This window comes from Eurytemora carolleeae, unplaced genomic scaffold, assembly GCF_000591075.1.
Source record: "Eurytemora carolleeae unplaced genomic scaffold, Eaff_2.0 scaffold580, whole genome shotgun sequence".
Taxonomy (NCBI): Eukaryota; Metazoa; Arthropoda; class Copepoda; order Calanoida; family Temoridae; genus Eurytemora; species Eurytemora carolleeae.
The window spans coordinates 1,287-27,239 of NW_019396497.1; the positions used below are offsets into that span (position 1 = coordinate 1,287).

At 31.8% G+C, this 25,953-nt stretch overlaps 1 protein-coding gene across 1 annotated transcript in view; it reads left to right on the top strand.

Annotated features, from left to right (window-relative positions):
* LOC111704404 (septin-7) overlaps positions 1–18,201 on the top strand; it is a gene marked incomplete at its 5' end in the record, with an annotated part of 19,357 nt that extends 1,156 nt beyond the window's left edge. Inside the window, 15 exons of the mRNA XM_023476629.1 lie at positions 7–102; positions 1,659–1,776; positions 3,353–3,426; positions 3,969–4,048; positions 4,596–4,698; positions 5,766–5,850; positions 6,259–6,354; positions 10,684–10,749; positions 12,443–12,502; positions 12,930–13,093; positions 13,483–13,549; positions 14,853–14,923; positions 16,273–16,368; positions 17,160–17,240; positions 17,938–18,201. Of these exons, the coding sequence (XP_023332397.1) occupies positions 7–102; positions 1,659–1,776; positions 3,353–3,426; positions 3,969–4,048; positions 4,596–4,698; positions 5,766–5,850; positions 6,259–6,354; positions 10,684–10,749; positions 12,443–12,502; positions 12,930–13,093; positions 13,483–13,549; positions 14,853–14,923; positions 16,273–16,368; positions 17,160–17,240; positions 17,938–18,016 (1,336 nt within the window). The remainder of the gene's footprint in view (positions 1–6; positions 103–1,658; positions 1,777–3,352; positions 3,427–3,968; positions 4,049–4,595; positions 4,699–5,765; positions 5,851–6,258; positions 6,355–10,683; positions 10,750–12,442; positions 12,503–12,929; positions 13,094–13,482; positions 13,550–14,852; positions 14,924–16,272; positions 16,369–17,159; positions 17,241–17,937) is intronic.
* Between the last annotated feature and the right edge of the window lie 7,752 nt (positions 18,202–25,953).

The following is a 25,953-nucleotide window of genomic DNA, read 5'->3' on the forward strand; positions in this document are numbered from 1 at the left end:
CCACACTTTTAAGCCAAAAGCCGAAGAACCAGTTGCTCTTGATACAAACAAACCCTTTGCACATAAACAAGAAGTTTCAAGCACAAACCCAGGGTTAAGAAGGTAAAAAAAACAATAAAAAATGGGAAATTTGTTGGAATTTTATTTGAAGAGGGACAGTAAGATCAATTAGGGAACTCGGAAGAACCACGGGAATGTTTTTAGCTTGGTTTTGAGATTATTAGTTGAGTGGGTCGACTTTTATTGGGAAAAATAGCTAAAATCGTAATTTACGACAAAGCACGGGTAAACAGTGGGACTAACCCCATGACTACCAGGGCAATCCTGGGTTCCCAAGCTAGTATCTAATATATTTTCAAAGTAAAAAACAGGGATATTTTGATCAGAAAAGCTGAATCGGACATGTCTCTCTATAAATGACAAAGAAATTGTAATAAATGGAGGGTCACTTGAAGTTCAGTCACCAGTTTATTTTATTAGCAAAATAAACTATGAACTATGGGGTAAAAGGTAAACTGCGTAAGATGAAATATGCAATCTTATTTTTAATATTTTTAATATTTTTCATTCAATGCATATTGTAACAGTGGGCGAGTTTTGTTGATCTTTTACGATCAGCAATTCAAGGATTTTTTGGATCGCTGAGATCATAGCTACCAAGGGGAATCATGCCCCCCTCCCCCCCCCCCCATTCTTTAACCCTATGGTTGGACTTTAGAGTCCTATTCTGAATCCTAACGGATTTATTTGAGTTTGCATTTGGATTCTATAAATAACCCAAGCGACGCCGAATTTTCCGTTATCTTGAAGACCCAAGCGTTGGGGAGGGGGCGGAACAACCCCGGGGTAGCTAGGGTTAAATGCGATCCTAGGATAAAGCAAAATCGAAGGAGGACAGTTAGTTGATCGTCAGCTCCCTTAAACTGAGGTTCCCTTGAAGAATTCCCCTATTTGATGAAACTGATTTTATTCATAATATTTAGTTTGTATAAATATCGTTCGATTTAAAGTTTGTATTTTTGTAACTTTTGTATATAAATATATTGTAAGAAAAACCGACTCGTTGAATATTTGAGAAACTCAGTGCATTGCTTTATTGATTTTTATTCATATACAATAATATATTTTGCTTATCTGCATGTTGATGCAGGCTTGTGCCTTATGTCAATACATGCATTCAAAACTACTCCTATCTATAGAGTTCAATTTAAGATGAGATATTTGCCATTTATGATGTGTTAATATCGTCTTCATTTATATGTTTTATGTCACCTTCACAGAAATGGCTACATAAAAAGTTCTTGATGAACTATATATACAGTAATCTTTGTTAGTTTTTGTGGATGTCCAATCATAACTCATGAACTCCTGCACTGATTTGCTTCAAATTTTCATCTGTGAACTCGGTAGAACCACCGGAAATGTTCTTAGCTTGGTTTACAAAATTCTAAGTTGAGTGGGTTAACTTTTGTTTGGAAAACTCCAGGCAAAGTTGGGTTCCCTAGCTAGTTGAATATAATCTAGTTTATATAACTAGGCTATTGTGGTGCTTTGCGCCCGGTTTCCTGTAAATAATTTAGTTTTTAATGTTGCTCCTAAAGTCCGCCATTTTAAAAATTTNAAACAGACAAGCAAAGTATACATATAGATTTATCTAGTTCTCAGCCTGGTGGATATGTTGGGTTTGGATCTCTGCCTGACCAGGTTTACCGGCGTGCTGTAAGGAAAGGATTTGAGTTTACCTTAATGGTTGTTGGAGAAAGCGGACTAGGGAAGGTAGGTCGTCTTTACTCTCTCTGCATTTTGATACAGAGTGTTGTGTTGCTAGTAGTTCAGTAACATATTGTATTTGTACTGTTAGACAGTTCAACCCAGAACTTTTGAGACATCGAAAGAATAGATAAAATGTCGTTTTCTTAACCTACTGATAATGAAAGCTGCAGATATTTAGTTTTTTAATAATTATATGGAGCTCTTTAAAAGTGTTCCCGCATATTTTATGACTAACTTAGTTTTACAATTACTAAGATTTAGGCATAAAACTGAAAAACCCATCGAAAATTGCCAAGACGTCATAATATGAATTCTTTCGATGTCTCCGAAGTTCTGGGTTAAATCGTACTTGAACTAAATAAAAAGCAACATATAACTAACCTCAAACTATAATCTTGTAACCAATTACTTAATGTCGTTAATTTTTGATAATTCTAACTGTAAATGCTGTGCAAGATCAAATTAGTTATTGTGGAGAGGAAGGAATAAGAAATTTAAAGTTTGTGACGAGTGATCAGTTATTTTATAGATAAAAAAGCAAGGCTGACATTTTTTTTAGATTTTTTAGAAATTAATATGACTGTAGTTCACTTCCCAAAAAAGTTGAATATTCCTTCACTTCATAGAATTCTAAACCCAGTTAAATTCAATATTGCTTTCAATTTTTCGTTTATTAAAAAAAATCTGCATGAAAGGAATAAAAAAACTATTTGAAAAATATTTTTTATTAAATTCCCTGCAGAAATTTTCTTTAATTTTCATTTTGGTATAGATTTCGTTTTGTTAGATCATTCTTTAACATGTATACTAGCTCCAGTTAGCTAAACCATAATAAATTAGAGATGTAAAACTTTTTGCAAAAATCATTCTCATCATTCAAACTAACCAAAGCCTACAGGGTAGCTCAACATCTGAACATGAAAGACAAGAAGAAATTAGAAAGAAAATTTTTAAAATTTTCCTCCGAATTATTTGTTAAATAGTTTCCATCGTCAGAATATCACCAATTAGTTACAATTAACATCTATTAACAACACGAAGGGCATTATTCTTAACGTAATAAACCGATCACATGGTTAATTTCTAGCCCTCTCATTTTTTGAAAACTCTTTCTTTAAGTTTTACGCAATAGTTGTATTGCGTTATGTCGAGACACCCTGTAGGCAGGCAGTATAGTTCCAGATGCAAGTGGATCTAGTTCAAGTGGGCTTAGGACATTCTAGTCATTTTCAGCCCCGGCCCTCCCAATCCTCCCATATGCATAATTAAAATAGGGTCTTGCTTTTCATAAAAATTGTGACCCACCCCCCTCCCAATTTTTAAACATTTTTGGGTCAGATATTGGTTGGGGTTGCATGGATTTGTCCAATTTGCCCCCTCTCAACCTCCTGATTTCACCCCTGCAAATAGGGTTCAGTGTGTCACCCACACTGAAATATAATATACTTATATTTTAAATGTAAAAATTTACGTTTCTTACCATATGTTGGGCGGGATGTAAGAAACTAGAGGGAGTAGGGGTTAGGAGATCATAGTTATTATTATTATTATTATTATTATTATTATTATTATTATTTAGTCTACCCTGGTGAACTCGATGTTTCTAACTAATATTTACCAAAGTGGTCCTAAATCTAAATCAGAAATAAAAAGGTAAAAAAAAACTAGATTTAACACTGTTTCAGAAAAAAGTCTTTTATCAATTACTGACCGAATTCCTCCTTAAATCTTGACCTTTCAGCAAGATCTTTCTAGATCCTTGATCGATGAATTCATTATCTTGATCTTCGTCCTTGATCGACGAATTTAATATCCTGAATTTGGTCCTTTATCGACGAATTCAGTATCCTGATCTTTGTCCTTGATCGACGAATTCAGTATCCTGGTCTTGGTCCTTGATCGACGAATTTATTTTCTTGATCTGTGTCCTTGAACAACGAATTCGGTTTTATGATCTTGGTCCTTGATCGACGAATTCAGTTTTTGATCTTGGTCCTTGATCGCCGAATTCAGTATTTGAGCTTTGTCCTTGATCGACGAATTTATTTTCTTGATCTTTGTCCTTGATCAACGAATTCGGTTTTTTGATCTTGGTCCTTGATCGACGAATTCGGTATCTTGAGCTTTGTCCTTGATAGACAAATTGATTATTTTGATCTTGGTCTTTGATCAATGATGTATTTTCATGTTTGTAGAACTGTTGATGTTGAGCCCCACACAGTTCTTCTCGAAGAAGGAGGGGTTAAACTAGCACTTACTGTAGTGGATACTCCAGGTACAAGTATCATTATCATCACAGTTATCATTTAACTTTATTATTTTTTATTTAACTATCTAGATGATCATTATCATTTTTTATGTTACGTTTTTATTAGTTTTAGCATTATTATTATTATCTTCATTTTGAAGATATCATATTGAGTATTTTATTTTTAAAATTATTAGCATCTGAATGTTGTTGCTTTATTTCAAGGTACCCTCCATTTACAGAGGAGCACGTTCGATTTACAACGGTAACTTTTAATCCTTTGTCTGACTAACAATGAGGAAGGATATCCGGTCGTTTTTCTAACTAATCAAGAGTCAAATCTGACGATTTTCTTTATTGGATCTGAAACACAAATTCCTTGGTCACTTTTAAAGAGAATCCTCATTTGAATTTATTATTTCCGGGGTTTCCAGGTTTAAAGGTATTGTTGTGAATCGGTCATGCGCCTACATAATTAAAAGCCTTCACATGCAACTACGCCCCTTTAGTTATTTGAATTATTATTATTTATAATATATTAAATTGCATGTGTTTAATACTATTTTATTGCCAGGTTTTGGCGACTCTGTCAACAATACAAATTGTTGGGTGCCGGTCACAGAGTACATAGAAAACCAGTTTGACCAGTTTCTTGAAGCTGAACAGAGGGTTAATAGGTACAACGAATTATACAGTACATTTTGCACACTTTACACAGTCCACTGTACACTGTACAAGAAATGTATTGAGGCATTTTACATTTGTTTAATAAAAATTAATTTAACATCGAATGAGTGAAATCAAACTATGTATTTATAAGCTTCATTCTTTTGATTGATATCTTAAATAAACTAATTACTTGCCTCAAACTCTAATTTTCTAATCCATATATCTTTGGGACCTGATGATGTAAACCTTTGTTATAATAAATTAACTAATTGGTATGGCAGAATTAATCAATTTTTGAAATAACTAAGGTCTGCAACATGAGGTTACCAAGATATAGGATTAGTAAATTACAGTATGAGGAAAGTGATTAATTCCTTAAAAAAACAATTTTTTTTAAAGAATCTAATATTTAGGGTTCAGCTGATTGATACAAGAGTTCACGCTTCTAATATTTAGGGTTCAGCTAGTTGATACAAGAGTACACGCTTCTAATATTTAGGGTTCAGCTGCAGTTGATACAAGAGGTCACGCTTCTAATATTTAGGGTTCAGCTGGTTGATACAAGAGTTCACGCTTCTAATATTTAGGGTTCAGCTGGTTGATACAAGAGTTGATACAAGAGGTCACGCTTCTAATATTTAGGGTTCAGCTGGTTGATACAAGAGTACACGCTTCTAATATTTAGGGTTCAGCTAGTTGATACAAGAGGTCACGCTTCTAATATTTAGGGTTCAGCTGGTTGATACAAGAGTTCTCGCTTCTAATATTTAGGGTTCAGCTGCAGTTGATACAAGAGGTCACGCTTCTAATATTTAGGGTTCAGCTAGTTGATACAAGAGTACACGCTTCTAATATTTAGGGTTTCAGCTGGTTGATACAAGAGTTCACGCTTCTAATATTTAGGGTTCAGCTGGTTGATACAAGAGTTCACACTTCTAAAATTTAGGGTTCAGCTGGTTGATACAAGAGTACACGCTTCTAATATTTAGGGTTCAGCTAGTTGATACAAGAGTTCAGGCTCCTAATATTTAGGGTTCAGCTAGTTGATACAAGAGTTCACGCTTCTAATATTTAGGGTTCAGCTGGTTGATACAAGAGTTCACGCTTGCTTATACTTCTTGGCTCCCGGAGGCCATGGGCTCAGAGAACTCGATATACAGGTGCAGTACACCTTGTTTACATTTTATTCAATATACATACAGGTTCAGTACAGTAAACTTTGTTTGCATATATTTGCAGTACGTTTTTTGGCGTCATGTAAAAAATATTGTCAAAAAGAATCCTGAATTGATGTGTTAAAATATTCACTTATCAAAGATATGTTTTCAAATTTCTCAAGAAACGTTACTTAATAAAAAAAAACAAGTTTACACTTTGCAACATGAGGTTTTTATTTAGCATTAGCATTTTTCCAAATAAACAACAACTTTTTTGGCGGGAATTAAAATCATCTTTTATGAACATAAAAACTTTTTAGCGATAAAGGATAAAAATTGGCGCATACTCTTTATTTATTTTAGTTGCAAAAAGTAAACAAATTATAAAGTTAAAATTTATATTGTTTGCAGGCGATGAAAAGATTACATGATAAAGTAAATATAATTCCTGTGATTGGAAAATCTGATGCCTGCACTCAAGACGAGATTAAACGATTCAAAGCTACGGTATGTATTGCATGATTTTCTATGTATGCATGACATTTTTTATTTTCATTTATATTTTTGGACTAAAAAAGTTAGCGAACACTTAGATTATGTCAAATATAGAATAAAGATAGATATTATCATAAATAAATAAATTGCAATGAAATAATCTATAAGTTTGAAATATCAAAGGTTTAATGTATCTTGCGATCAAATAATCTAATAATTTTGAAATATCAAAGGTTTAATGTATCTTGCAATCAAATAATCTAAAAAGTTTGAAATATCAAAGGTTTCTACCGGATTAGAAAATTTGGGCTTGTGGCAAAAACTCAATTCATTTATGCAAATTATACCAAAAGTCAATCACAAATGCAATAAAAAATAACAATCTAAAAATCATTGTGCAAACAAACGCATGTTTACAAATAGTTTTTATTTGTATAATGATTAGCATGCATTTAAATATGACTCATAAAGATAAACATAACTATTGTCAACAAATGATGAAAAAAATTGTAAAGTTGGTTAAATCGCAAAATATTACATCATATTTATTGAAAAGAAAAAATCCAAATCTAAAAAATTGTAAAAAAAAGTATCGAGTATTTATTATTACAATGTGTATCATATTACACCAAAAATATTTTATGATTTATAGCAGATCTAAAACTTGTAAACTTATCACAAGGGTTTTTTTTTATTTTTAATGTCGAAAATTGAAAACTTGTCATCGAAGTGTTTCTCTATTTTATATTTTGAAAAGAAAATTAAAAACTTGTTATTGATGTGTTTCTTTTTTTATATTTTGAAAAGAAAATTAAAAACTTGTTATTGATGTGTTTCTCTATTTTATATTTTAAAAGAAAATTAAAAACTTGTTATTGATGTGTCTCTCTATTTTATATTTTGAAAAGAAAATTAAAAACTTGTTATTGATGTGTTTCTCTATTTTATATTTTGAAAAGAAAATTAAAAACTTGTTATCGATGTGTGTGTTTCTCTATTTTATATTTTGAAAAGAAAGTTAAATAGTTTTCACAATTATGTTTCTCTATTTTTAATAATTAAATTAATAAATAAATTACGTAATTGTAAATCCTGTAATATAAGGGTCGTAATCAAAGTTTAGTTCTGTTGACTCTAAAAGATTAGCTTTAAATTCCTGCATTAAATGAAGAATAATATTGGTTGAAAGTTGTCTGTGTGTGCACTTATCTCAAGATTCCAAGAATCAATGGGTTTTAATCAATTCCATTAGATGGAAGTCTTCTTAACCTTCTCTTATCTAGATTCCAACTTTCACTTGATAATGGGTTAATTTCATTCCTCGCCCTCAACCCCCCCCCCCTATTAACCCCTTCCCCATATCACTTAATAGGCATATGTTTATGTGGGGAAAAAGGGGGGGGGGGTAGTAATCTGCATACAGATCTTATTATAAAGTATCAAAAAGGCCATTCTTTTTAGACCAAAAGAAATTTTTCAATTTAATTTAATAAGTTCACTGACAAATCTAGAATTTATATACTGAGAGAAATTATTGTCAAATTTCTAAGTGACCGTCCATCTTCATAATTGCATGTTCAATTCACAATTGTATCCTTTAAACCTTCAAAACTGATTGAAATAGAAAAAGGATATCTTCCATAGAGTTGTTGAAGCAGAAGGTACCGATGCAAATTGAAAATTTCTCTTGTAAATTACGCTTACTGCAGTTGAACTGAGTATACAGTGCTGTGGACAAATTCTTTTGGATTCATTTGAGACATATAAAACTTTATAAGGATCTGTAAATCCTGAGTTTGAGCGCAAAGTCGACGTTCAAAATCGTACTTTTGTGTGCATATGTTTTCAGTGCATACTCAGTTCAACTACCTTACATAGCCGGTCTGTCCCTTTAAATCTCCATCTGAAATCCTGAAAAGTGAAGAAGTGTAAATTTAAATAAACTAAATGTGAAGTATGTATTATATAAACAATGAATAAACAAACTGTAAACAGAGGCAAAAACTAGACGCGTTTATAGCAAAGTTTGGTTTGGTAGATTTGTAGAGGTTTTCCTCGATAATTCCATGGAAATTTTCAAATTGCTAAACATCTGGTTGACAGTTTTTAATTTCCTTTACTTTATCTTCTATATTAGGGGTGATCGATTTTGGACTTTTTCTGAGGTCGATAGTAAACATATGCCAAATTTTCACCTTCTAAGTTGAACAACTTTTTGCAATAGGCCATAAACCTAAATAAAAATTGCTAGAAACAGAGACAAAAAAAAATTTTGAAACTTTTATGTTCCATGATTTTCTTGGACATTTTTGGCTGAATTAATTTCTTAAACCAAATATTACGAGATGCTTATCGAGATAAGACTTGCACAATGTATAGGATTAACCAAGAAGGATGAGACTTCGCAAGGTTTTGGTTACCTGCCACATTTTTCTGCCTTTGAAAATTCATTTAAATCTTCAGTTTAAATCAATATTTTAGATATAATTCAGATTCATCCTTCAGATATCATTATCTTAGATTTATTTTAAGTCGTCATTAAAAGAATTGTCCATGCTATTTCAAAATAAACATAATTCTTTATTTAGAATCACCCTAAGGCTATCTTACATCTTAAAGGTGTTCTTGATCGTCAGAATGTTCAAAACTCGAGGTTTAAACCCGCAGTTACCTAAGTTAATACTGACGTATAGAAACACTTTTCAGGCCTAAAATAGACATATTTGTGAATCTGATTCTAAATTCAAAAGTTAGGGCATAATGTGAATCATATATATATATATATATATATATATATATATATATATATATATATATACTCTGCTTCTCTCTTTGTTTATAGTTTGTTTCTTAATTTGTCTGTGTGCACTGTGTATCCAATAACCTGACGACGACTTCAAGTTCAAAGTTCTAAGCTAAGATTCTAGTTTTGAAAGTGAACAGTCCCTTTCAAGGTTCATCGTTGGACGGTAACACTGTAGAGCTCTCTCTGAAAGAGGAAGATTATGACCGTATGCAAGGGCAATTAATAATATTAAAACAACACGCTTGAATTCTTAACGTTTGCGCTATAGATGCAGAAATTTACAGATCTGGCATAAGTTAATTTTTAATGTATCGTGAATCTCTGAATCAAGCATTGATCTCCATCCTATGCAGATCTACGGATTAATCTAATTCTTCTTCGACATCCCTTGATCGTCATACCCTGAAGAGTTGTCTTTAAATTGAGTTGAGAGCAAGCATTGATCTCAGAAATTTAAAAGTGTCGACATTGGACATCGATATCAAGCTTTTAATTTTAACAAAATTTTCGATCTCATATTAAATTGTATTCCTGTAAGAAACTGTCTGTGCAGATCTCTCTGTTTATTTATATCTACTATTTACTATGTATATATATGTCTGTGCAGGAAAATAGCAGTGTTTGTCTGTTCAAGTTTTTAATGTTTATATTATAGGGTTCGGGTTAAAACAGTGGATTAATAGGCTTTCTGTAAAGTATCCTGTTGCAACCGCCTCCGCCCCTCTCTAATCCCCCTTCCCGCCCCCCCTTACCGACCAAATAGTGCAGAAACTATATAATGTTTTGTATTTTTAACCCGGTTTCACCCCCCCCCCCCTCCAAATTACTCACCCTGCCTTCAAAGCTAATAACATTTTATATTTACACTATAAAAACAGATCTTTATGAATCAATTTCATAGACACACAGACAGATAGGCAGATAGGCAGACAGAAAGACCGACACTACAGGCAGATAGATAGACAGAAAGACATGCCAGTAGAACGGGAAGAGTATGTAAGAGAGAGAGTACTATATAAAAGAAACTTTACATTACCTAAGAAATTTGAATAAACATTATTTTGGAAGAAAATAAAACTTTTTACATTTTTTTTTTGATTTCACAAAAATATTTTGTAATTTACTAGATTTTACAATTAAAAGAGTCTAAGATTTTTTAAACATTATTTTAGGTAGATCCCAGTTTTACAGTTTTCTAAATTAAAAATTTCTAATATTTACAACTTTTTATATATTATCATTTACTATATTTTACAATTTTTAGATTTTATAGTTCTCAAATTTTTGTCATTTTTACAGCTTTCTCTAATTTCTATATTTTTCATTTTCTAGTTTTTGAAACGTTTCTTAATTTTAAAATTTTTAGATTTTCCATTTTTCTAGTTTTTGATACTTTTCTTAATTTTACAATTTCTAGATTTTACAATTTTCTAGTTTTGATACGCTTCTTAATTTTACAATTTCTAGATTTTACAATTTTCTAGTTTTTGATACGTTTCTTAATTTTACAATTTCTAGATTTTACATTTTTCTAGATTCTGGCTGAGCTGGCTGAAAACCAGATTAATGTTTATGATTTCCCCCCAACAGAGGACCCAGAGGTTAGATAAAAAATATCGACAAAAAAATTTTGATTTTGTTTAATTACTCAATTATGTAGTTTGACATGGCTTTTTATCCTCTAAAGGACCGATAAACCCAAAGAGAATAAAATATATATTAGAGGGGAATTTACTAGAAAAAAGTGTATAACGGCCATTTTGTTGCACTGTTGCATACTGTATTAATGAACTCTTCTGCATATAATTTGTGAACATTTACATGATATGTACTCTTTGAAATCCCTTTCAGGCTGAAAGGGACTGAAAAATTCATACCGAGAGATTCTCTAAATTCCACTCTAATATATAAACTATTCTCTTTGGATAAACCCCATTTAAAATTATTATACAGGGTGTTTTTGAAAAAGCGTCTTTTTTCATTTTGTTCCTGCCCTTGGTTCCTTGGTTTGGAGCAACAAGATTATAGTATACTAGGCTTTTAGAGCGCTTTGCGCCGATCTACTATTTCAACTTTTCATTGTGGCTTTATCTGTGAGCATCTTCTCTTTGTACAGTATAAAACAAAAACTAAAAATTTTCAAAATTTTACAAAAATGAAAACTTTTAATCACAAATTTAAAAAATTTTAATCATTCATAAACCTTCCCTGGGGTCACGTGAGGTCCCACACAAAATTTGAGCCCGATCGGTTTAGCCGTTTTGACGTTTATTGGATACAAATAAACACCCAGACAGACAAGCTAAATTTATATAACTAGGCTTTTAGGGCGCTTCGCGCCCATCTTCTATTTAAATTGCGAACATGTTCTTTTTGTTTACATTTTAAAACAAAGAAGAAGAAAATTTCGCGGATTTAAAAAAAAATTTGCGGATTTTCAAGCATTTTAATTTTTTACAAAATTAAAAACCTTTAAAAGACATTTTTTACAATTTTTATTATTCGTAACCCTTCCGTGTGGTCACGTGATGACCCACAAAAAATTTTGGCCCGATCGGTACAGCCGTTTTGACGTTTATTTGATACAAACAAACAGACAGACAAGCCAAATTTAAATATAGATAGATGAAGTGATGTACGCTAATTCTTAACTGATTGTACAGGCCACGTACTACACTTACTTACTTCAAAAGCGTACTGCATATTTGATGTGTATACTGAATGATTAGGCCATGAATCTCCTTACATCCTCTCTATCAGTAAACCGTCTTAATTATTCACTATAAATTAAAGCAGCATAGTAGGTTGGTTTGGAGAGAAAAGTTTTTACGTCCAATTATTGTAGGATTATGCATTATTGAAATAGTTTCGCTTTATAGTTTTTATCAAATTTAACTCAACTTAATAAATATTTTAATCTCAAACAAACTAGAAAAAATAAAAATCCCGGCAAAAACTTGGTCGCACTTAATAATACCTATTACAAGGAAATAATTAAATAGATAGATGAGGTACTGGCCGATTTTTTGGTGGCTTTTTATTTATCTCTAGAAAACAGACTTTTTCAAAAATATCGTGTTTATTATAAATACGTGTTCCAATGAGTTAGAACTTTTGATCATGCATAAAATTAATTTTGACCAATGAGGAATGAGAGTAAAAAGATTTAAATTAACTCCTTCATATTCAACAGTTTTTAGCCCTTGGGTTCGGCCTCCAGCTGTTTTTTCATAAATTTGTTTCTTTAATTTTTAAAACTGATTTAAATTTTCTTATTTTTATTTCTAAATTAAGATTGATTGGATGAGAGAGCAGGTTCCCTTTGCAGTGGTTGGTTCCGATACAATTACTCAGGTTTCATTGAAAAATATGTATGATATATTACTGCATGATTTGTTACAATGGGACTCAGAAAATTGAAAAATAGATAGAAGTCATTTGTTAATATTATTATTATTTTATTATTTTATTATTGTTTATGTTCATTTTTTTTACCTAAAATCACAACATGAGTCCAAAAGTCGTCTTCCTTTTCCACACTTGTTGTTATTATTCATTAAAGATTGATATTCCTTGAAGGATTAGAAACTTTTTTTTCATGGTTATCCTCAGCTGCTGGACAGTTTACCTTATTTTTTATCATTATTTACATAAAAAAAATTATCCAATTATTGGAAATTTTCTATCATCTTCAAATTTAAAACTTTATTTCAAGTTCACTACGATGAAGTGGGACTGCATCCTCAAGTTGAGAAAAAAGACGACATTTAAATAATTCCAGGATAGCGAGGGGAGAAGGTTTCGATGCCGACAATATCCCTGGGGAACCGTGAATATAGAGGACAGAAACCATTGTGATTTCACAGCTCTACGCAGCCTCCTTCTCTCACATCATATGCAAGACCTCAAAGATGTTACTAACACAGGACACTACGAAACATACAGGTTAACCTTTCAGGGTTATTAAGAGAGAGGGGGGGGAATTGAAAACTCTCTAAGAGTAAAATTTAAAAAACTTCTCAAAAACTCTCTCTTTTCCTTTTAAATTTCTCACACTTTTGGATCGGAAAAGGCCAAGAGATTTATCTGGAAAAAGTCTGGTGAAGTGAAAAAATCCTAATCCGAATGCATTTCCTTAAAAAAGCCTACCATTCAAAGACTTTATTCATGAAAACTGTCACTGGCAAGGGAAACCAAAAAAACAGACCTTTTAAAATTAGGACTATTCAGATTTTTGTTCTGGAAACTTCTTCCATAGGTTTTCAACTTAAAATGGGTTTTTTATTTTACATATTATTCTCTTCCTTTTTCTAAAATGTTGTCTGTTTGTTTAGATGTAAGAAGCTTACCTCTCTGCTGGGGGAGGAAGATGAGGAACTGGAAAGCCATCCTTTAGCCCAGGTAGACCCATCCTTTAGCCCAGGTAGACCCATCCTTTAGTCCAGGTAGACCCATCCTTTAGTCCAGGTAAACCCATCCTTTAGCTCAGGTAAACCCATTCTTTAGCTCAGGTAGACCCATTCTTTAGCTCAGGTAAACCCATTCTTTAGCTCAGGTAAACCCATTCTTTAGCTCAGGTAAACCCATTCTTTAGCTCAGGTAAACCCATTCTTTAGCTCAGGTAAACATTACAACCAGTAAAAGAATTACTTTAAGGGAATCTTAAGAGAACAGATGATAAAGGAGGGTACTAAAATTTGCCGGGTATCCCAAAAAAAAATAATTATTCGGTGTACGTCTTCTGATGAGCTTTCTAAATGTGGTTTACAATTTTTGACAAATCCTTATTTGTATTTAAAGAGACTGTAAGCGTAATTTCAAGTGACCCTCATGCAAAAATGGCAATGCCTGATTCACAACGATACCCGTGATCGCTTTGTCTGATTAAGTATGAATAGAGATATTGATGTTTTTGTTTCTTAAAACTGTTCATCTTTTTAATTGCGGTTTCTCTGCGAATGTGACTTGCAAGTTACGCATTTCTTGTTGATAAGAAACAATAGAGAAGCTCACAGAAAAAAAAAACACTTTTCGATTCAGTAAAACGATAATATTCTCCACATTTTTGATAAATTTGGCAATGGTGGGTCACTTGAAATTACGCTTCAAAGAAAGACAGAAGTATTAGATATCAATGCAATTTTGATTTTTTTACATAAAATACGCACAGGAAAATGTCGAAGATTGGTTATTAGACTAGAAATGAACATGCGATTGAGGATCGTCGATATATTGAAGGATCTCTTAAAATAACGTTAACAAAGGCCGAATTTAAAGAGTTTGAGCCGTGGCTTATATTTTAGACGCGGCTCAAATGTAGTTAGTTCCATTTAAAATTGTATTCAATGTTTCAAGATTTAAGCCGGCGGCGCTCAATTGAAACCGGTTTTTGGCGGATTTGAGACGCGGCTCAAATTCATCAAATTCGGACTCTGTAGTCGTAATTTCAAATAATCCTCAAATTATAGAGTGGCATGTCCTATTTACAAGAATACCATGAAAAGTTTGGTAAACTAAAAATAAAATATATGAGTTTCTCTATAAGTTGACTTGCGGATGTTTGCTGCTACAGAAACAATACAAATTAATCACTTTTCAAGCGAGAAGAGCGATATCTGCCATATGTTATTAATCAGATTAAGATTTAAATGACATTATTGTCAATTATTTTAATATTTACAATTGAATGTATTTTAATGTGTAGATGGAGCATGAGTCGAGGGAACACAAGGTTAATGTGGAGAGGATGGAGAAGGAGATGGAAGAGGTCTTCAGGTAAACATTGATCACACAAACATTCTTAGTCATGTATTTACAGAGATTAAGAATGCTTTGAAAAGATAAATAAGTTTTGAAGACTAAATTGATTTTAGGAAGTTCAACGCCTTTGCCTTTAGTTTTACCTCAGTAACTCATATAAACCTTTTTACAACCCTAGACATGTACTTTTTAGAACAAGAGCACTCATTTTAAGTTTTTAGTAGTAATTGGCAAAATTTCCATCGATTTTTGTCATGTCACATCCAGCATTCTTCTTTAGATTTAGAGCATACGTAAAAATATTTAAAATATCGAAATATATTTTCTCTGAGAACCATCAAGCTTTTTTTGAAGCAGTTGAAAAACACTCTACCACAAAGGAATATTTACAGATACGTAAAAATTGTATTTTAATTTCCTAGAACAGTAGTTCACAAGAAACCCTAAACTTATCCAAGATTTTCGTTTTCTTCAGGATTTCCAACAAAACATGAATCTTCAACAACGTCAGCATAGACTATACAGAATAAAGGAATTGAGTCTTTGTCACAAACTGAAATTTTCTAATTCCTATATCTTTGCAACCTGATGTTGTAAACCTGTGATATTTCAAACTTAGATTACTTGATATATCAGAATTTTTAATTTGAAATATCTAAGGTTTACGACGTAGGATTGCCAAGATATAAGAATTAGAAAATCATAGTTTGTGGCAAAGACTCAATTCCTTTAATCTTGCATCTTCTTATTTTAAAACTAAAAGCCCCCTCCCACCCGTCCATNGGCCAATTGGCCCGAATCCATAATTGTAAATTTGATTGATTGATCTTCAGATTTGGTTTATTCATTTTCTCTTAAAGATATTCTCGAATGGCGGCAGTCCTTCTTTCAATTTATCATTTTTAGATAAACAATATACTACTGCCTACTGGGTGTCCCAGCAAATACTTTATAATTACTGATTTTTTTAGAGTAAAATTTGTTTAAGTTTGTCATTTGTGTTTAGGAAGAAGGTTGATGAGAAGGAAGAGAAGATGAGAAGGGAAGAGAAGGCAGGGATAACAGAATTTGTGTTTAGGAAGAAGGTTGATGAGAAGGAAGAGAAGATGAGAAGGGAAGAGAAGGCAGGGATAACAGAATTTGTGTTTAGGAAGAAGGTTGATGAGAAGGAAGAGAAGATGAGAAGAGAAGAGGAGGCAGGGATAAAAGAATTGTGTTCAGGAAGAAGGTTGATGAGAAGGAGGAGAAGATGAGAAGAGAAGAGAAGGCAGGGATAAAAGAATTTGTGTTTAGGAAGAAGGTTGATGAGAAGGAAGAGAAGATGAGGAGAGAAGAGGAGGGAGGGATAAAAGAATTGTGTTTAGGAAGAAGGTTGATGAGAAGGAGGAGAAGATGAGAAGAGAAGAGGAGGCAGGGATGAAGGAGTTGGACAAGGATAACAAGCGACTTCAAAAACTTAGGAAAGTCAATATTGTTGGGTCAACCGCAATACCCGGCCACGCAATGAAACAATGTAGTACAAAATCTACCGCGGTTTATAGAGTTGTAAAAACTTTATTTGGAAGATTAGTAAAATATTAGAATGATTATGATGATAAATTAGTTCTTTATCCTTCATAATTCATCCTCAGTTGTCTTCATTGAGAATACATTTTTGAAAAGAGTATTTATAAAAAAGCCTGACATTTTACGTTCAAAATTTGTTTAAAAAACTTTTATATTTCTTAATCTATAGGTACGGGAATGTAGTTTTTAAATCAAGAAAAGTCAGTGAATAAATTATTTCCTTTCTAATAAGAGTGTTCAAATTTCAAACCGACATCTTTTAATAACAAACATCAAAGAGTCAGTTCAATTCTCAATTTAAATTTTTTGTTTTTATTCATCGTTTTCCTTCCCTTTTAGCTAAAGCTCTTATTTATCAATTTCTTATTTTAAACAGACAGAAGTTTGATTTGTGACGGTCAATTTCAAATTCAATTTTGATTCGTCACTCTTTTAATTTCAAGTTAACAGTCCCTTTAAGTGTAATCTAGAAATTGTTAACGTTAACAGTCCCTTTAAGTGTATTCTAGAAATTGTTAACGTTAACAGTCCCTTTCAGTGTAATATAGAAATTGTTAAAGTTAACAGTCCCTTTAAGCGAATTCTAGAAATTGTTATCATTAACAGTCTCTTAAAGCGTATTCTAGAAAGCTACATTTTTTTTTGTTTGAAAAAAGATCTGAACCTCAATATTTTGGCTTCTCAGGGATGATTTGGATAGAGATAGGGATTCTTTTAACAAGGAGGCAAACACTTGGGATTCTAGTACACGACAGTACAATTACAGGTACATGAATATATAGTACACGATAATATAATTACAGGTACATAAATATACAGTACACGATAGTACAATTACGGGTACATAAATATACAGTACGCGACAGTACAATTACAGGTACATAAATATACAGTACACGACAGTACAATTACAGGTACATAAATATACAGTACACGACAGTACAATTATAGGTACATAATATACAGTACACCGACAGTACAATTACATGTACATGAATATATAGTGCACGACAGTACAATTACAGGCACATAAATATACAGTACACGACAGTACAATTACAGGTAGATAAATATACAGTACACGACAGTACAATAGAAGGTGCATAAATGTACAGTACATGACAGTACAATATCATGTAAGTAGGTATCCAGTAAATGATAGTAAATTTGCAGTTCTATAAACTTGAAGTACACGACAGTACAATTACAGGTACAAATCTACAGTACATGACAGTACAATTTCAGAAACAGTGGTAGGCGATTTTATTAAGGCAGTAAAGACGATTTTAATTTCAGTTTTGACTGTTGACAAGGTGTTTTCAAATGAAAAGTTTACATGTGTTCAAACAGAAGCTATTTTTAAATTGACATCTTTTCATTTTCTTTTTCATTTTGGTTTTCATTTGTTTTCATTCATTTTTATTTTTGAACATATTTTGTTTTCATACATTTTGTTTGCCTAGAGTGAAAAGTGAGGAGAGTCTAGGAAAGAAGAAGAAGTATGGTCTTGACAGAATCCCGTTCAAGTTTGGAAGAGCGTAGAAACTTGGTTTCACATCGTTTTTCCTTGCTATAATACATATATGACAGAATCCCATTCAAGTTTGGAAGAGCGTAGAAACTTGGTGGCACATCGTTTTTCCTTGCTATAATACATATATGGCAGGGTTGTGTAGACATACAACTTTGCTAGCCTGATTATTCAAATGCCGTTTTTTCATTTAAAGGGAGTGACCGGCTATGTAAGGTAGTTTAACTGAGTATGCAACTACCTTACATAGCCGGTCACTCCCTTTAATTCTGAACATTTACTCTAGTTTCCCAAATATGCAATCCTTAGATCAACAATATTTTTAGAAGAGAAAAACAAAAAGAGATACAAAGAGTCAGTTCTCAAAACTGTAAAGGGACTGTAAACCTAATTTCAAGCAACCCCGGAAGAAATGATGGCAATGGTTGATTCAAAACGATACCCCCTTAAAACCTTGAACAGAGGGTCCCATGAAATTAAGCTTAAAGTTCTTTTTGGAAGCTGACTGTATATATATATACAATTTATGGTATGACTTACGCACAGATCATTTAAGCTGCACTAGCAATACCTCGAAATCATAGATTATGCGCACTCTTTGCGCAAACCTAAGAAACTAAATAAATAAAAAAATTCATTGAGCAAATGAATTGTGCAAATTGCTTTATGTTTTACTTTTAACAACTTTCAAAAAAAATTTCACTTGATTTTAAATGGAAATTGCTTTGAATTTTCTTCAATGCTTTTTTAAAGAAAAAATGTACAAAATTAATTTATGCTTGATAAAAATAATATAAATATAAAAAACTACTAAAATTTACGATAGTTTATTGGTTTCAAGGCTCACTGACTTTGGCATTAATTACTTGTAAATGTTTTGCATGTAGAGAGTTTATATGACTAGTAAGTAATTTTGTGAACATGTATGTATCAGTAATACTTATTTATCCTTAAAAAAAAGATTTGACTAAAATTTTCTAAAATTAACTGGCCTGGAAAATGCATTAAAATACCCTTTCCGAACTGAGATCTTGCCGCAAAGTAAAACATTTCTATTCCTTTATCTTTGTAACCTCTTGGTATAAACCTTTGTATTTCCAACTTAGAATATTTGATCTAACAGAATTCATAGTTTGGAATATCAAAGGTTTAAGAATTTCAGCAGCGTCTCAAATCCCCAAAATCCGGTTTCAATTGAGTGCCGGCTTAAATCTTGAAAAATTTAATACAAATTTAAGTGGAATTAACAAAATTTGAGTCGCGGCTTAAATTTAAACTTCGGCTCAAATTCTTTAAATTCGGCCTCGGGTTGTAAACATATAAGGATCAAAAATAAAATTTTGTGGCAAAATTTTGCAATTATTACAAAACAAAAATTAATTCTGAAACAACTTCTAAAAGCAATTTTGAAATTATGAAATCAAGTTCTTAAAAGGAATTGAGTGTTTGCCACAAACTCAAATTTTCTGATCCCAATATCTTTGCAACCTGATGGTGCAAACCTTTGATATTTCAAACTTAGATTATTTTATCTGTAAGTATTACTAGTTTGAAATATCTAAGGTCTACGACATTGGTTTACAAAGATATAGAGATTAGAAAATCAGAGTTTGTGGCAAAAACTCAACTCCTTTGTTGTAAATAGATGTTAAATATTATAATTTAATATTAATACTGGGTGTCCCACATCATATAAGATTAAATAAAGTGCTTGTTTTTCATTAATAATGATGTTAAATATATATGTACTTTCTCGACTCAATAGTTCAATCAATTGTTAAGACGGGGTCGACTTTAAAGTGTCTCAACGCCTTGGGCTTTGATCTAACTGATTAACTTTTTTGAATAGACACGTACATTTTAGAACTGTCTATATAGCAATTGTTTTAGCTTTAGTTTTTAAGCAGTGACAGGTAAAATTCTTATCGATTTTTGCGCGAGAATTTGCAACCTTTTGAACCCTGTAATCTATCTATCTATCTAAGTTACTTTACAAATAATTAGCCTGGGGACAAAACTTTTCCTAAAAACAAAGTTTTCTTTATTAGAGTTCACCTTATTTAAATAAGACTTTTTAAACCAAGCTAAGAACATCCTCGTGCCAAATCAAAATTAGAGGCAAATCGGTTAAGAGGGTTCCGTAGTTATGATCGGACATATACAAATAGTATACTTTATACAGATTAAAAAACTTTTTAAGCGCATACCCTTTCCCATGGGAAACGAGCTCTTTATTCTGGGACACCCTGCATAATCAAGTTTACCTGTAAAGTGTGTCAAAAATATAAACATTGTAAATATAGAAATCCGCATTTTTATAAAAATGATATTTATCGAGAAATAAAGTATCTAGTCAACTTTTCTTGTTTTTTAGAAATCATTTAAATAGATTATTCAAAATCCTTTGTCATCGAGTTGTGTCTCCTTTTTAATCGGAAATACCAGCTAAAAATGTGTAATTTGTTACTGTTTTTTGTGGCTTCAGGGCGACACTTTTGTTTGTGATACTGCTAAGCTTCAGTTGGGTAATAACTTAATATCCACAATGTAAACTTTTAAATGAAATGATTTAAATATCATTCCTGGAATTAAGAAAGAATAAAAAGGCGTTTAAAACTATTCGAATTCGAGGCATATATTTTGAAATTCTCTTCGAAATCTGTCAAAAATAACTCAATATTAATATAATTAAATATTTTAAGTATATAGCTCAACAAAAGTATTTAAAAGCAAATATAAAACATTTACATTTCATGGGTGAAAAGACTCTCTGGACTTTAAACCAGGAGATAAACGTCATGGGGGAAGAATTTAAAGGGAGTGTTCGTGAAAAATGAAAGGGGTTATTTGGCTTACGGCGAAAAATTATCGATAGTGATCGCTTCTAATCTTACTTCTATCTGTTGCGTCTATAATGAGAAAATTGTTAAAAACGACTCATACCGAAGAAACGTAGCGTCATACAAATTCAGAAAGAATTGCAATATTCGACTCGGATCGCAAAAAAATTATTCAGATATTACAACCAATAATCATCGATAATTTTTCGACGCATTCGTAAATAGTTGAATTTCATAATATTTATTTTTTCTTATGATCCGAGAGTTTTTTTTTGAAAACATTGCGTCGAAAAATTATCGATGAGTACAGATTGCAATTGGGTTGCAATATCTGAATGATTTGTTTGGAAATAAATTATTTTTATTTTACGATTTTACCATTTAAGATACTCAGGTTTTTGTTATTCAGACACATTGATAAAGATATAAACTCATAAAGAAATCCAGTCTTTGCAACAAACTAAAATTTTCTCATCCTTATAACTTTGGAACCTTACACGGTACATGCCAGTTCATTTCATGTACCGGGTCGAATTTCAACTAGCCAGGGCAAGCAGTACAGTACAATACAGACTATATGAGGCAAAAAGGGACTGTACGCAAAATGAATGATCCTTTCTAGTGAAATGTATGTGCTTATGGTGTAAACCACTGAAACTTAAAACTTTGAATTATCAACTTATTTAATATAACAGAATTCATAGTTTGAAATACCTAAGTTCTACAACAGTGGGTTGCAAAGATATAAGGAATTCGAAAATCACATTATAATTTCTGTTTTTAAAGATCATTTCGTCTGATCAATATTTAATCTATAAACTTTAAAGAACGTGACAGGGAAAATATTGTTGAAGAAAATTGAAAATATGTTTGTTGGATTGACAAATGTTTTCAAAAATAGGTTTAAAAATTTATGAAAAATTGAAAATTTATCCAAATATTTGTCTTGGCTAGTCTTCATTAATTGTTCTGGAGGGGGGACAAAATTATTTTGATTGTCACACAATGGCATAGTCTGAAAAAAATTGTAAATTTGTTTACGTCGAATACTCAATTCCTTTAAAAACGATCATTGCACAAATTCTTAGTTTAATTCAATTTAACTAACTTTAACACATTTTCTTATTTCCTATAAGGGCGAGGAGCGGGTACACTTCAAGAAATATATTGACCAGGAACCGCCATTTCGCATGCGTCAAATCTGTGTACTGCAGTGGGAGGAGATCAAAACAAAGAGCACAGGGGCAACGCATCAATTTTGAGGGAAAGGGGTCAAAGGGGTGGAATAAAAATATATTGCTATTGTATTTTCCACATTGACCAGAAAGCCAAAAATAATATCTATTCGATCTAACTTGATATATTAACTTGTTTTGGTTGGACTGTAATATCACATCAGAGCTTTAGTCCTTTCCCTTCAACTTCTTTGGGGGCACTGGGCTTGTTTACATTCCTCCCACAGTGTACAGTACACAATTTGCGTATATCTGAGTTGGGCATTCATGTACACTTCATAAAATAGAATATCCACAGGTGTTATAAAATTCGAAGGAAAAAAATTAGTTAAAAACAAATAAGATCATTCTTAGAAATTTTTGTAAGAAATTATGTTGAACTATAAAGTTCATATTGCAGTATTAATGTGCACAGGAATTGTTTTATACCGATTATAACTAGAAACTAGATTAAAAGTTGTTTGGTTCAATTCTTTATTAAATATTAATCAACAACCTTTATCATTGTGTATAAAACGTCTAAATTGGTTCAACATTTAATAGTCTCTTCTATATCCAGTAAATGTTTTTAAATCTCGTTTCAGATCCTAGATGCATGGTGTTGGGACATTTCAAAGTTAAAAATCATAGAAAGTACATTTATCATGCATAGGACATTTTAAAGATAATTCTAATGCATGAAAAAAATCATGATATGACATTGAATAGAACCGTTCTTAGTTAGAAAATTTGATATTTTCGAAGACAAAACATTTCATATCTATAAAATGTTCATATCTATGAAATGTTCTATCTTTTAATTGAGTCTGTCTCTCTATTAATCTGTATCTAATAAAGGTCAACTTTTGTGTGGGACCGCACATGACCCCAAGGAAGGTTTATGGAACATTTTGCCTTGTCACAATTTGCCTAGTCGCAACTTGCCTAGTCACAACTTGCCTAGTTCACTTTTGCCTCGGTAACATTTTGCCTAGGTAACTTTTTGCCTAGTTCAAGTTTGCCTAGTAACATTTTGCCTAGGGTAACATTTTGCCTAGGTAACGCAAGAGCATGTTTTTTGCCTATTGTTTTTTTCATAAAAAATGTTGTCAAAAATTAAACATTTTTTTTAGCTTAACCAGTTCAATTTTAATGAATTAAATGTTATAGGACAGTTGAATTGTATCTTGTACAGGTTATATCTTTATTTATCATTATTTATCTTATTTCTCAATCTTTTCTGTGGCTTTAATTTTCAGCAGCTTGTTGGTAAGGTCATGGTTATTCTTATCCCTGTAGTTGGGCTTACCCCGCATGGTAAGCCCTGCAGTTATCATGGGAGCCATTTTCAATGTGTCTCTCGATCTGATTGGTTTATAGAAAATTTAATTATTGAAGAAATTTGCGAATTTTTAAAAAAAAATTTGCGAATTTTTAAAAAAAATTATCGGATTGTTGAAAATTTCTTTGTGAAAAATTAAAGACTAGGCGAAAAATTCGCTCCTTTGTTACTCTAGGCAAAATGTTACCCTAGGCAAAATGTTATTAGGCAAAATGTTACCTAGGCAAACTGTTACCTAGGCAAACTGTTACCTAGGCAAAACTAGGCAAGTTGTAACTAGGCAAAATGTGACAAGGCAAAATGTGACTAGGCAAAATGTAGCTGAGCCGAGAGAAACAAATCCTGGAAAATTTTAAAATGATTTTAAATGACCGACTCTCAAAGTAACAGTTAAAAGCTAAAATAATTTACAAGAATATGGGTACAAAATTATGAATGTAAAATGTCAAAGCTATTAAATGTCCTGCCTGTGAAATATTTGTCTAAAATGTCAATCTACACAAAAGTTAAGTTTGTGAAAATTTTAGAGCAAAAATTATTTTCCAGGTAGAAACATGATGAAATTGATATTTCTATCTTTTCTGGGAGTTGATTTAGTATCCTGTACTACCATAGAAACCTTCTTTCTCAACACTAATCTAGATTTAAGGTGTTTATGAAACTATTGGGTACTTTATCATTCATACCTACTTCAAGGTAAATTTTACTATTGACTTCCTATAGAAAAGTAATTTTGGTTCTATAAAGTTAAATTAGCTGTAAATCATATACACAGAATAGAAGGAAAATCATATTATCCCTCGGGGCCTCGGTTCAGTCCTTTTGAGCCTGAAAATGAGTTCAAAGTTTACAATTCATGTAAATATTCACAAATTACAATAATACAGTACATTACAGTACATTACAGTACATTACAATAATACAGAATGATCCCTGAACATACCCGTTACAATTTCTTATTCTTTAATAAAATTAATGCTGAAATTAACTCGGGAATGTAAAGTAGAGCATGCTGAAATTAACTCGGAAATGTAAAGTAGAGCATGCTGAAACTCGGGGATGCATGACAGGTTGTCAATGAATTGATTTAGAGAAAATTAGATAATTTTCAAGAAACTTTTAACTTTATAAAGCTGTTCAGGGCCCACAAGGTTATGTAGCACAAAACAAATGTGTGAAGAATACCTGCAGTATGAACACAGTACAAGAAAATGGCGGTTTTAAACTTATTTCGGGTTAATTCCACTCTATACTTGTATTATCTTTTATCTTATGGCACCATGCTATAAAGTAATGATTTTTTCAAAAAAAATAATATTTACAGAATAATTTTTTGTATAACGTGTTAAAAAGTTTTGGATTATATGTTGACTCGATGAGGTGAAATTTCTGTTCAAAAACTCCATGGCACTGCAAACCAAAATAATAGTGTTATAAATAGTAATAATAATACACCAAGAAATAGTCCATAGTCATGAGCACGAGCAATAAAGTTATATCTGTAGGGGGGAAATGATATCCAAGAATTTTTGAATTTTTCTTTGACAAACCATGTCAATATTACTATTTTCCATAAAAATTACCCTTTATAATCTCTAGACTCTAAACAGGGGCACGTGGATTTAACGGTTCTGTCAATATTTCAGAAAGCTGTGACTTTCGATCACAATTTGACCCATTAGACATAACTTTATAGCCTTTTTTCTTAATTATTTTTTTGTTGGCATATACATTTTGAATGAAAAAATATAAAATAAACAAATCTGTAAGCTTTAAGATTGTTGAAATATAGACGAAAACACGTTAGATTTAAAAAAAAAGAAGCAGGATGCTACTAGTGTGGGGGGAAGAGGCGGCCATCCGATACTCATCCCACTTCCACACCTAGTAGAACTAATACATTCAAAGGAAGCATTGAGAATTTTTACATTAAAGGACCTGTATGTGTATAATTTCAAGTAACCCTTAATGTAAAACATGGCAATACCTAGTTTACAGCCTGGTACCCTTGTCCTTATTACGATTGGGTTAATCTGTGTTTTTCTAAATAACTTAAAAACAGCTTACATTTTCAACATCAAAGTTGCGAACAAATTTTGCAAACAAAAATTATTTTTTGATGCATAGGGTAAGATGGAGGACAGTCAAACGGCCGTTAGGTGTTAAAAAAAATGAGATTTTTTTTCAATAAGCTAAGCGGTAAAATATATATTTGAAAAGCCCTTGAAAAATGGATTTAATTAGATGTGTCACATATTAAAATTCGTCAAAAGTATAAATAATTATTTTTGAACACACTTTTCCGAAACACTTTTTGAACTTTTTAAAATCCTCTTTACACCCTATAACTATAAAAGTTAGAGGTCTAATTCTATTTACAGTTAGTTGCGTATTTCAAACTATAAGTAGGTAGTAATTATCAGAAATAAGCACTCTTCGATTCAGAAATATTTGCGTATTTCAAACTATAAGTAGGTAGTAATTATCAGAAATAAGCACTTTTCGATTCGGAAAAACGGTGGAATCTCTCACATTCTTATTCGGATTTCAAG